The following is a 13,935-nucleotide window of genomic DNA, read 5'->3' on the forward strand; positions in this document are numbered from 1 at the left end:
GTTTTAAAACATGTTTTCTTAACTGCAATTATTTTTTATATGTCACCACATGACACAGAAATTGGCACCCGGAAGCATTTTTCTCATTAAAAATGTCAACACTTAAATGCGCAAAATTTAAAATTCAAGTGGTGCGAAGGATTTTAAGCTTAGCTCCTCAATTATTTATAGGAGTTTTTTAAAAATCTCTTTTAAAGCTGAAATTACAGTCATACTGAATTACACTGAAATTACATTCTTGCTAAAATTTTAATTATTTTCGACTCTGTGAGATTTTTACGTAAAATTTTGAAGAATGAATGGAGTAAGCATGGCGTCTGACAATATTAATGTGAAAATGTTGAAGGTAAAAACGAAAAACCACAATGAAGTTCTACCTAAATTTATATAATTTTTATTTATTGATTTATTTTATTCTTTCAGCCATTAGATGAAATGTTGCGGTGCTCGATTTGTACAGAATTCTTTAACAACTGTGTTATGACTTCTTGCTGTCATGATTGTAAGCGGATAATTCTTTTTCTCTACAATTTTTTTCATTGCAATTAATTTTGAATTTAAAACAAAATTTGTCGTTTTTGTATTTTATTACAGGCAAATGCAATTATGCTATCAATATCAGGTGAAGTTTTAAGTGTTTATTCTTTTGTGATGAATTTAAAATCGTTTATTATGGGTATGGTGTCATCCTAGGGGAGATTTCTGTATCGTGCTCTGTAGGAGAATAATCGCCCAGTCTTGGAAACTTGCGGGCCGTGGCCCGCTAGAAACTAAAAAAAAAAACATCACAGAAAGGGACCAATTTAAAAGGTATAACTCGTAGCCACTCCGGGCAAACATCTGCATGTTTTTTTTAAAAGAAATTTGCAAGTTTACAATTGATTTGGCACCTTGGCGATTGTAGTTGGCTCGACAGATCACAATAGGGAAATATCTCCTAACTCGTAACCACCTCCAGACAAACATCTAGAAATGAAATCCCCCCCTTTAAAACTTATTTCGTGCCTTGGCAATTGTAGTTGGCGTGACAGGTCATGATATGGGAGTTTCTCCTCATCCTGCTGTATGAAAAAGACTGGATATTTTCATATCATTACCTGTTCACGCCAACAACAATAGCTACCAGGTCAAAGGAGCATTGAACTCATAATTTTTTTTGACAAAAATGTTTGCTCGTGGATGGCAAAGCTATGAGCAATACTCCTCAGATAGTCACCTTCTGTGATTTTTTAAATTTTTCGCGTGCTACCTCTGGGAGGCAGCAAAAACTTTGCTATTATTTTGGTGCCTTTGAAATTTTGTATCTATAAAAACACTCGATACACATTCGAAGAGTATAACTCGTAGCAAGCCTTTACATATTTTTAGTTTAAAATCTTTATTTATCAAGTCTTCTTAAAAAAAAATCTCCCTTTTTTATAGTTTGCTCTGCTTGCATAAAGAAGCGAATGGCTACTGAACTTGATTGTCCTATATGCTATGAGGTATTTATCGTATATTTTTTCTTGTTTTTCCTTTTTACTGATTACTGCATATTAATAAGTATTCATATATTTAATTATATTTTTATTCTGCTTGTCAGTTGCCTTTACTTACTTAACATTTTATTTTTTATGGTGGATAATTCTATTTTATCAATGACTTAAAAAGGATGTTATTTTAACTGTTAAATTTTAATTAATTATGAATATTTTCTTTGTTTTGACTACTGAACAATTTATTGGTTATTATTGATCTGCTTTCTCATAATTTGATAATTTATTTTATAAGCGATTGATTTCAAATGGACAACAAAGATTATTTTCAAAAGTTCCTTTAAATTTTTAAATTTGGGAAGATATTGAATCTAGTAAAACGTCATTTCATAGTAATAATCTTTTATATGATTAATTGTTCCCATCTGATTTGTCGTTCAAGGAGTTTGCCTTCTTGCTTACGTAGGTCCAAAGCTTCCATTTTGTTTTTGTGTGTTTTCTGCAAGATTCTCCTTTATGTGAAATATGGCTTTGAATTTTATTACACCTCCCCCCCCGAAAAGAATAAAACCATGTATTCGGATTTTCTTGTAAATCCACATAGTTTTTTCTATTATTTTTGACATACGATTTTTTTAATTATGATATTTTTAAAACAATGCTATTATAACTCAAAAATTTTGAATTTAACACTTTTTGTGTGCTTGATTTGGAGTAGTTCCATCACATGATTTTCTAATTTATCTGAGAAATTAATTTTGCTATTTCTTTTATTTAATAAATTGACTTTGTAAACAGTATAAATATTGTTATATGGATAATTGAATTGCTTTAAAATGACTTTACAAAATATACTCATATACAATTATTAAATGGCTATTTTTCTATATATTACTGTTGAAATGAAGTGTAGTTATTTATTTCATTTATTTTAAAAATTTTTTATTTAATTCTTTTTCTTCAGGATCTTCGAGAAAGTGATTTAAGGAGTAATGACTCAATGGATAAGATTGTTCGTATTTATAAGAAGTTAACTAGGTATTGAATCTTCTTTATTTTAATGTTTTATAAGAACCCTGTTTTTTAGCAAATAATATGTTTACATGACTAAAAAGGGTTTAATTTTTTAAGTTAAAATTATATTTAGGAATTTAAAATAACATTATCGTTTGCTTTCAAAAACGATAAGAAATTAAGTTTTATAGATATTAGAACAAAATTTTAAAATGAGCTTAAGTAACTAAACTGTTATAAACTTATTTTTAGCACAACTAAGTATAGGAACTTGTAGAACAATAATGTTACTCTGGAATAAGTTAAAATAACATAAAAATAAATATTCATGCTTGTCTTAGTTTTATGGTTTAATTCCTAAAATAAGACGTTTAAGAGCAAACAATGTTTTGCATCTTGTTATAGCCAAAGACATCTTGCTATAGGTAAAGACATAGCCTTGATGGGTAAAGAGTTTGATTTACATATACATAATGTAAGTACATACATTGTAAATACATACATTATTTGTACAGGCACACATTTATACTAGCATACATTGTATATACATATGTATAATGCAAGATGATACAAACATTTTTGTACATATATACATACACTCATACGTTACATACATGTTTTGATGAGGTACATGGATATGTGGGTACTTACATATGAACATGCAATACATGTACAAACCATATATGTCTGTACATGAATTTTATATGCACAAATATGTACATATATCTTATGAATAAAAAAGTTCTTATACGCACGTACAATGCTGGTACATACCTACGTTTATACTATGAATGTACTTACCTGTAAAAATGCACGTAAATGTACCTATATATATTGTCTTTACATATGTAGATGCAAAGTTAAATACATGTATATTATATGAAAAATTGTGTATGTATAATGTATGTGCAAGTAACGTTTGCACATACAAGAAGGTGTATTGTATTTAAATCTGTATATTCATTCATGTATCTTATATTCATGAGTACTACATACGAACATGCTACATACATACAAACTTGTATTGCTCGTACATTAATGAATTGTATTTCATACGTACATTCATTCTACATACAGAAAAATATGTTAACACATATAACCATACATAATACATACAAACTGAATAAGCATATAGTATGCAATCATAATTGTGATCATATATTTTGATTACTCAATCTTTATCACTCATAATCGTTTCTTATCGTGATTATAAGCAATCATAATATAATCTTTTTTGTGCATTTTTGTAATGTAATTCTATGTTTAAAAGATTTCATTTATAAACCAAACAATAGTAAACTAAACAATTCATTTACATTCACAATTTGTGCATTGTTTTAAAAATATTCAATTACCTACAATTCCTATTACGATGTAATCAAGCCCACTTGAAATTACATCTACTCGTGTTGTAATCATATATATCCCAATTACTTGAATTTAGGATTATCTGTAATTATTAGATTAGGATGTGATTTGTTGTAATCTTTCTTTATGAGTATAAGTAGTCAGGATGGCCTGAAATCCCAGGGCTTGATTATTTACAATTCTGATTATCTGTAATCCCTTTTTGTAAATAGTCATAACCTGCTTGTAATAAGAAATAATTATTTGTTGCCGTGATTACTTGTAATCATGATCATTGCAAGTAGTTGATTTATCCATAATTAATTGCATTTGTAATCAATTACTGTAATTGACGAGGAACTTGCAAATGAAAATGAAATAATGCTTGAATTTTTCGCTGGTTATTCAAAATTTTATTCAGAAAAATTAGTTATGACTAATGAATTTATTCATCAATCATTATTAAAAAATTTGCACAATGAATAATGACTAAATTTGTATATAAATAATCATTCAGAATAAATTTATTCTGAAAAAATTTAGTCATTAATAAAATTTTCGTGAATGATGCCCATCACTGCTCTAAAGTAATGTCATCTATTAAGTCCAACAAATTGTTTCTTTCACATTTTTTTTTGCTTGATTGTATTTCAAATACTAGAATTCTTAGTATATTATGTTTTAGTACCCACTCCTTTTCACTGCCTTCTATTAATAATGGATGAAACTCAAACTTTTGTAAAATTTTTGTATTTTCTGTTATGTAAATCATTAGAAACTATTCATATTAAAACTTATTTAATATCTTTGCTTTTAGATCAAACGCAAAAGCCTCTAGCCCCCCAGCCTCTACTCCACCTGCCCCAAAGAGGCTTAACGTCAGGCTGGCAACGTCATCTTTCTCTGCTGAGAGAGCTAATGAAAGTCCTCTCACAGTGAAAGAAACGAGTGCTAGTTTGCCATCAACAAGAGCTCAGTGCAGAAGTTGTGCTAAAAATGAAGGTACATATTTTAAATTTTGCTGACATCTTTGACTTAAGTTTAATTTTTTTTTTTTTTTTTTTTTATAGAACACCATATACCAAAAAAAAAAATAATATTCCTGTCTTATGATTTATTCAGGGTGCGTAGCACTTTTGAAAAGTGCTTATTTTCGAATTTTAAAACCCCTTAAAGGTGCTTTTTTTCATTGGGTGTTTTAAAAGAGTGCTTAATTTTTCCTGTTCTAAAACTAGATTTTTCCATTACCATGTTGATTTTCGCTGCGAATTATGCAAAGAGACGTAGTTCACATTGTTTTCAAGTGCTTAAAATATTTTTTATTGAATAATTTGGCTACGCAACCTTTTATTGATAACAAATAAATGTTCTAGGTCATTTATACTTTAAAATGATATCTTTGTATGATCTAAAATTTCTAAAGCAGGTAAATGAGTAGCTGAAAAGTTTAGCAGAATCTTTTTTTAATTTTAACAGGTTTTCATACCACAATACTCACAGGGCTGCGGGAGCTTAAAGAGGAGGTGGCGATGTTGCGCCAAGATGTCAACTGTTTTGTCCAAAGGCTTGATGTTAAACCTCCAGACACTGAAAAGACAGAGGACATCCAGCTTATGGCGGCTGGAGAAATGAAATTGCTAGAGGTTGAGCTCCAGTCTGATGAGAAGTTCTCCAAAATGGTGAGACTTATGTTTTCTCAAAGAGTTGTGTTTTGAATTAATATTCTTTGTTTAGAGTTCTGGTGAGATTCAGCTCTTCTAATTTTTAAAATTGAATAAGGGTAAATTTATTCCACATAAATAAAGGTTTATTAAAAGCGGAGTAAAGATTGAATTTGTTTGAAATACTAGTTTTATTTGGAATATTGTGTGTGATTCCTGGGATATCAACAACTTGTTTACAGCAAACATGCCAAATTATATTTTAAAGCTTAGCTAAACCCTGTTGTTCTTTATCCAAAAACTTATTAATAATAAATTAAACTAACTAGTAATTTGTCTTTGCTTTTTGTTTGTGAAGGATCTGCGTAAGGTATTAAAATAGAAAGAAACAAGCATTTATTGTAGGTTTTCTTTTACGCTGAAATAATGGTGATAAAAAAATTTGTAAATTATTTGTCTTGGCAAAGTAGAGGAAATGTGCCGTTTAACTACTCTAATCAGATACCTCTTGTCATTCATAAAAGTTTAGTCATATTTAAAAAACTAAAAACCCTTTTTTTTAAAAAAAATAATTCAAAATCATCTACTGTATATAATATCTTGGATTGTATATAATATCTCTGATATGTTTTAACAATTGTGAAATTTAAATTTGTTGCATCATTGTAGTAAAAAAAAAAGGTACATAATTCCTATCAATATTTAGGTTTTTTAGATGTGAACCTATGATATTGATGGTTTTGCACATCAAATGTTATATACTATGTCCGTAAAAGCATACCCTTTTGGTCAATGGCCAGTCAAAAGTGCACCATCACTTTACAAGCACACTACATTTCTTTAACATGTTGTATATTCTTTAATTGCTAAACTGTTTTTGTGTGAAACTCTTACAATCAAGACTCTACTGCATATGAAGTTGCCTGTGATTACTTAAATTATGTACAGTATATTCTCGCTTTCTCGAAAACCTTGTTATGCCAAAAGATATTTCCCCCCTCAGCAATATATATTCACTTAATGTTAATTTGAGTTCCTATGTTGAAGAGTTTCTTCATGGGAATTCAAAACCACGTTATGTTAAATTTTTTTCAAAGTGGAGAAAATCACAATCTAAATTTATTGTGAATCGATTCTTTTCTATTTAATGCATAGTTATTGTCTTACTTTAAAAGATAAAATTATAATTGTTGTATTTAGACTTAGTCAACCCAGGATATTACGCATGTATGTATCAATAAAACCGATGATATTTCTTTTCTCGTGCTGGCAACAGTTTTTATTTTTAATTGATTGGATTCGGCGCGCAAGAGTACGTAGTGAGCATTATATGGCTAATCGATGTTATATAAAACGCTAATACGTTTTAATTGATAGGCTTCGGCGCGCAAGAGCACGTAGTGAGCAAAATTAAGGTTTAGAATTGCTTCGGAGAAATTTGAATTGTTAACAATGACTTAAACAAAAAGTTTTATTTTAACTGATAAATACTATATTATAATTTTAACTTTTTCTATGACTATACTCATTTTCTTACTCTTTGTTTTTTATACATTTTATATTTTTGTGATAAAATAAAGAACTTATAGTTGTTCTGCTTCTGAACACTGATGAAAACGCAAAATGATGGGCTTCATCAACAATCAAAAATATATACGTTTATTTTACAAATTCCATATTAGGGTGGCGCCATTCAGAGAATTAAAAATACAAAATTATCTTTAGCGAAGCCGATGCTTTACATCCGGCGTTCAGTGGCAGACTACTATTTCATATTGTTTTACAACACATGGCTTTAGCCCTTTTGTGGGAAAGACTTTAAAACAAAACTTACAACAGTTACTTTTCTCAACAACTGAAATTTAGAATAGTGTGATTAAGAAAAATATGTGAACTGTTTGCAATTTCAAATTAATATTGAAATGTACAGGTTTAGAATTTTCTACAGTGAAAAGTTTTCGGAACTTCAGTGTTCAAAAAAGTATACAAAAGCTAGACGTTAAGAACGTATCCAATGAGCGAGTAAAGCGAGCATCGGATTGTGAAGCAATCCGAAATGAACTGCGAAAGCAGTTCCGGGGGTTGGCCAGCACCAGCGAGCAGGGGGCGAAGCCTCCTAGTTTATTAGTAGTTATTCTTATGTTTCATGACTGTACTTTTAAGAGTGATATTTTAGAATCGATTTTCCCACGTTTTAGAACTTATTCAGGTTTAGTTCTGAACTTATTATTTCGAAAACTAGATTTTTTTAAGAATCCCGTCCAATTTGAGATATACAGAGTATCATGTATTTTATTTTCCTTTTCTTAACTTGCTACGCAGTATAATATGCTTGTGTATTTTATGTGCTTTTAAATTTCATAGTCACATATTGGTATTTTTAGGTTAAAAATTTGGGAAATTTTGGGGGCAGGGACTGCTATGAGGTGACAAGGAGGATTCTGGCTGCCCTTCTGTCCTTTGAGGCTGCCTGTGGCTTCAACTGGAATGGTGGCTACGGCAAATTAGGCATGAAAACTTTTCCAAGGGTCCTCCAAATGATATCAGGTAACATATGTATTCCTTTAATCATTTTTTACTACTTAATGTAACAATCTTATATATTGAAGATATGTATCAGAAAAAATAACTTCTAGGTACAGTCAAGAATTTTCTCTGAATTTAAGAAAGTTCATGAAAAATAGTCTCATTGTTTACTTTAACAGATTGAAAAAATATTCCATATATCATCTTATATTACCAAATTGGACGTATAAATTCTGTTTTTTCATACACAGTAATATAATTAGGAAAACTTCACAGATTTTACAAATTCACTGGCTGATTTCTGTGCATTTTTTCATGCATCAGTTGAAAAGAGGTTTCTCTGTCACTAAAAGAATAAGCAACATGAAAAGTGTAAGAATTATCAGACTATCAAGAAAAGATTAAAACCTCATCATTCATGAAATGATTTCATTTTATTAGGAGCATATGCAAGCAAAGCCTGATAGACGTTCTAACCTGGAAAGAACTTCCCCCTTTTTCAATAATTGATGATAGCAGTATCTCATGCAAGAAACAAAGTTCGTGAATGTAATAAAATCTGCTCCATATCTGATAGAAGCAGGGCACAAAATTTTTTAAATTGCTTAGATAAACTTGGCTAAAAAGATAATTTTAAAGAGATGTTCAATTTTATTGTTCTCAAGTTAATAATTTTCACCGAGGAAATAAAGAAATTAAATATGTTATTTTGTAGACATCTAATTTAATTTAGCAATATTCATTAATGATTTAACTCTTATGGTGACAAATAATCAACTTTAAATGTTGTCTATTGTTTTATTAGGACTATGAGCCGTTTTTAAATGACAAGAAAATATTACTGAGTTAGCAAGTAAAAATTAAAATATAATTTTGCTATCTAAAGTTTAATACTAAATTGCACATAAATAAAAAAATAAAATTAAATATAACTAAATAAAAAATTAAAGCAATAGACAAATTTAATTCTAAAATCCAAAAACATTTAAGTTTACGAGGTAAAATTTTTGTTACTTTTTGACTATTGATTTCTTAAAAATAAACTTTTAGTTTGTTTTTAAAATATTCTATGCAGTTTTACTAAGAATAGATTATACATTTCATTATTAAATACCCATTCTGAAATATTCATTTTAATTAATAGTGGTGCTATTTCAATAAAAGTCACAAGTTTACGAACACTTTTGGGAGCCACCGTAAATATAAAAATTCATTGATATAAAATTACCTGGAATGGTTTGATTTTGCTAAATGAAAATATATTAAACAATACTTAAGCAAGGTTTTTGTGGTCATTCTGTATTTGCCATTTGGTACCCTTTGAGAAAAAACTGCTTAAAGTAAGACATATATTCAGTCATAAAAATATTATACATATTGTAAGACATAAAAACATTGTTCAGACATATTGTAAGACATAGAAACATTATACTAGCTAAGCATATTATTTTCTATACATGTCTTAATTTTTTAATTAAAATACTTTAAAATATTGAAATTTTTCTTGTACCCATCATACACTTCTTGAGAAAAAATCATGCTGACCTGGAAATTTTAAGATTTTTACCTGGAAAATCCAAGAAAGATCTGAGACCTGATTTGAGTGACCACCCTAGTTATTCAGATCAATGATTGTATGTGATTGATTCAAGGCCTATGGAATCTAATTACCTGCCACTAGTTTTAAAAGATTTGAATTCACCTCGAGAAGGTTGTTAGTAAATCTCTATTAGTATATTTAAACATCTCATAATTTAATAACTCATTTGTTGTTTGGAGTATTAAAGTCAAGTAATTCTTTTTTCTTTCATCATAAAATTTTCTTATCAATGTCTTGTTAAAAATAGGGTTGTGATTTTGCTCATATTGAACTAATCAAATGTTTATTTTAGCGGCAGTCCGGCAGAACCCAGCAACGAAAATTGCCACACAGGCTGATGTTGAATTTATTGTGAAGAGGTGGCTTTGGACTGCCTCTGATAGAAATAGAGGAAGGAATAAAAGAAAAAATGCAGAATAGTTATTGTTACTGTTGTAATTTTGTGTAGCTGTGTTGATGAATTAAATTATGTAAAGTATGTATGTGTTAAATTATGTATATGTTGATGAATAAAATTATGTAAAGTATGTTTATGTTATGTACAGTATGTATGTGTTGATTAATAAAATTATGTAAAGTATGTTTATGTTATGTACAGTATGTATGTGTTGATTAATAAAATTATGTACATCAATAAGTATTTTGACTATTAGATAAAATGTTGTAAAATTAGATATAGTTGTGTAGATTAAAATTTTTAAATTTCATTTTCGTACACATGTATACTGAGAACAATTTGCAGAGTTTAGATGTGTTCGGTATGACAGTTACTCTATGGCTTATTTATAGGTTATCAATTTCATATTTGCATTTGACAAATTTTTGTCTAGTTTGTCTTATAGGACTCCTGGTTAGATTTGAAAAGATTCCTTTTTGATGTATATTAGAATAATCTTAAGATGACATTTTTAATGAGGAGTATATAAAACTTGTAACTGGTAAAATAATGTTAAGATAGCAAAGTATTAATATTGAGCAATCACATATTTTGACTACTTAAACATTTTGACTATATAGGGCAGCGTGGTTAATTAGATAAAAGTGCTAGATATCTGGCTTATCATAATTACTTTGATGATACATTAAATTTAAAAGGTGACTGACTATATGCAAAACCTGATAAACAGTGTGCAAAAAATAGATAATTAAAAATCACCCTGAAGAACTTTTGATCTAATGCTCAGGTACTAGGTTCTGTAATACAATCTTAATGGTTTGAGAAGATGACCTCAAATGTGCTAGTTAGTGCAGACGTTATTTTAAGTTACTAACTCGGACATAAGAACGTACTAAATAAACAAGTTGTCTTTTTTTCGACAGATCTGGATTACTCAACCTCAAGGTATTTGGGTATATGCAATCTTTAATATTTGGGGCTAATAGTTTTGTCAAAAGATTTGTCCTAAGTTTAGACCCCTTAGCGGTAGTTATAGTTTTCCTTTTTGCATATTTTATTTTTCTGAATTTATCTGTTTTTTTTTTTAATAGAGTCTGACCCCCAAAATAAAAGTGGCAGCTGTAATCTGGAAAATATAATCTTATTGGTTAAGTCAAAATAACAGACAAAAATTGCAACTAGTTCTTGTTAATCTAATTTTTTGAGGGCCATATCTCTGAAGCTGTTTTACTCAGTTTAGAAGCTGTTAAAGAAGTCGTAATATTAAATTTGAGTTTTTCATAACTATTGGGCAACTTTTATTCAAAATTTGGATTCTTTTTGCCATTCAAAATTAGGCAGTTCAAAAAGATGCCAAAATTTTGTATACTTTATAATTCGACAGGGTGCATAGCGTTTTTAAAAGGTCCTTATTTTTGATTTATGTTTTTTAAAAGCCCTTAAAGGTGCTTTTTATATTTGGTGTTTGTAAAAAGTGCTTAATTTTTTATGTTTTAAGAAGAGATTTTTTCTTTGCCATATCGATTGTCGTTCTAAATTACAAAAAATTCATGATTTTTATAATTTCCCCTGCAATATTTATCAGAAACTAGTTATTTTATCATGATTATGTAAAGTTTTTGAATTTTATTGATTTTATGTTAATAAATTAAGAACTTTAAAAGGATAAAAAAAAATTTTTGTTACTGCACAGATCCTAGTTATTATTTTTTTTGGAAAGTGATTAAAAATATTTTTTGAGTGCTTATTTTTTGATAAAAAATCTGGCTTCACACCCTGATTCAAAATTTTTTTCAACCGCTATTAAATTAAATAGTCAAATTATGATTTGCATTAAATTATCTTTCAATAAACAGTTTTTATATTTGTATGTCATAAATTATTTAAATAGTTTAGATTCTTGTGGTTATGGGCTGAACGAGTATTCCGTTTCCTATGGTAAAGGCTGAGTTTCTGACCAGATCACTTTCTCTGATCATATCTTATTCTTAGTGGTTCAGTATCCACTCCTATGTCCCAAACTATTTCAATGCTAAAAGAAAGTCCAGAAATATTTGGGGAGTGTGATCATAATCCATTACTATCGGTTTCTTGGATTTAAATTGTGGTAATGTAGTCTTCCTATTATGTTTAATAATAATGAGACTATGGAGGATATTGAACCATCACTAATGGTGGCAGCTAAAGTGTAGCTCTTAAAATAATGTAATCCCACAATATCCAGATATTGGCTGAAGCAGTAATGGTGGCTAAGGATTCACAATTTGTTGATCAATGCCATCAACTGCCTTTACTTCTAAAACTAGCTTCTATTTAAATTGTGGTAGTGTTGTTCTCCCATTGTGTTCAATAATAAGAAGGAGACTATTGACCATCACTAATGGTGGCATCTTAAGTGTAGCTCTTAAAATAATGTAATCCCACAGTTATTGGCTGAAGCAGTAAAAGTGGCTATGGATTCACAATTTGTTGACATTAAGTTAAATAGTGATTATTGAATCATTAGATCAAAAGTTATTAAAGATGTATAGTTTATTTTGTTTTGCTCACTGTATATTTTTTTTATATAGGCTAGAAGCTTTTGACATTTAAGTAATCAAAGTACAATGCCACAATGAGCTTTTATGATATACCACACAGTATTAGACACACCATGGGTTGTTTTTATGGATTTAAATTGAAACCAACATTAATTGCTAATTTTTTATTATTATTGGGCATTATGTATTCTTGGGACAATCACGATGCCAAAATGCTGTTATTAAGGATTTAATTTCTTTATTTTAAATAATTGTTTAATTTCATTTATCTAGTCTTTATTGCTTTTGGCTAATAAAAGTTAGAACCTCCTTATGGGACTATATAGATTGTTATTCTTTTTTATACACATGAAAAGTACTTATTTGACTATCAATTTAGTTCAATTTTTTAATTATAGCTAAGACACTCAGAATAATGAAATTTTTTTATTTGTCAATTCATTTTAGCTTTTTATGTTTATGTTATAAATAAGTAAAAAAAATGTAATAAAATATTTGTTTCAATATGAATTTTTAATGCTAAATTCAAATTATGAATGTATTTATGTATAAATTTGTTCTTAATTTTTTTTTTTTTTAGCATAAACATCATTTTTAAGTAAATATGTGTTTACAGGCCTATTGATAATTGCAGTATTTTTTGTATTACTTGCTTAACGTTATTCGCTTCAAAAATATATAAATTGACACAGACTTGCTGTGAGTAAGGAAAAACAGAAGTGATTTGAAATATAAAATGTTAAGTTGCCTACGAAAAATTGAAAAGTAAAGGCGGGAAACAAAACTAGAAAAACCACAGTAGCCGCGAGAGAAAAAAAAGTTTCTTCCCATTCTTTTTTTATCTTTATTTTTCTATTTTTAGTTGGCAATTTTACTTCGAATCGCTTTTTTCTTCTTCTCTCATTCACATTTGGCAAGTCTTGAAAATGGGTGCCTGTTTTTGAGCCCTTGAAACTTGTCGACTGTTATTTCCGCTTTGCATATTTTTGAAGCAAATGAAGTGTTTAGTCAAGCAATACCTTAACGTTTTAGTATCTAGGGATTATTTATTTAGTATTGTAATTTTTTTTATACAAGAAAACACAATTTACAGAATTATTTTTGTTTATCAATACAAAATGCATTGATAAATAAATTAGTTCTAGTTATCCTTCTTGCTTGATGGAATGACTTGTGGGTAAAATGCAAGTTTAAAATATGATAAAAATAGCATAAATGTTTGAATAGATCTATACTGCGCTAAAAATAAAAAAAGGTGTTATTGAATTGAAGTACTTAGGATAATGTATAAAGAAGGGGAAACCTGGGAAAGATATTAAGAATGTTTAATGCAAAAATGTCGCTTTTGGAAAAAATTGTATTATTAAATTCCCTA

At 28.7% G+C, this 13,935-nt stretch overlaps 1 protein-coding gene across 3 annotated transcripts; it reads left to right on the top strand.

The window, feature by feature from the left end:
* Positions 1-30: 30 nt before the first annotated feature.
* LOC107450848 (uncharacterized) lies at positions 31-10,260 on the top strand. 3 transcript variants are annotated; one of them, XM_016066765.5, is made up of 8 exons: positions 31-346; positions 424-502; positions 1,423-1,484; positions 2,440-2,513; positions 4,654-4,838; positions 5,313-5,515; positions 7,882-8,044; positions 9,916-10,260. In XM_016066765.5, exons 1-8 carry the CDS (start codon positions 296-298, stop codon positions 10,041-10,043), a joined length of 945 nt encoding a protein of 314 aa, XP_015922251.3. In that variant the 5' UTR covers positions 31-295; the 3' UTR covers positions 10,044-10,260. The 3 variants fall into 3 exon arrangements, with proteins under 3 accessions (XP_015922251.3, XP_087020497.1, XP_042906494.2); XM_087164371.1 differs by having other exon boundaries at positions 67-346; positions 431-502; XM_043050560.3 differs by lacking the exon at positions 1,423-1,484 and having other exon boundaries at positions 67-346.
* Positions 10,261-13,935: the final 3,675 nt, after the last annotated feature.

Source organism: Parasteatoda tepidariorum, chromosome 5, assembly GCF_982258835.1.
Source record: "Parasteatoda tepidariorum strain Cologne lab strain chromosome 5, Ptep-v5.0, whole genome shotgun sequence".
Lineage (NCBI taxonomy): Eukaryota > Metazoa > Arthropoda > Arachnida > Araneae > Theridiidae > Parasteatoda > Parasteatoda tepidariorum.

What these genes read in the sequence shown, in the direction of transcription:
- LOC107450848 (XM_016066765.5), top strand. Translation starts at nt 296, where the DNA reads ATGAATGGAGTAAGCATGGCGTCTGACAATATTAATGTGAAAATGTTG. An exon ending in TTAATGTGAAAATGTTGAAG is followed by an intron (nt 347 to 423) that starts GTAAAAACGAAA and finishes TTATTCTTTCAG; the next exon opens with CCATTAGATGAAATGTTGCG. An exon ending in AAGTTGTGCTAAAAATGAAG is followed by an intron (nt 4,839 to 5,312) that starts GTACATATTTTA and finishes TAATTTTAACAG; the next exon opens with GTTTTCATACCACAATACTC.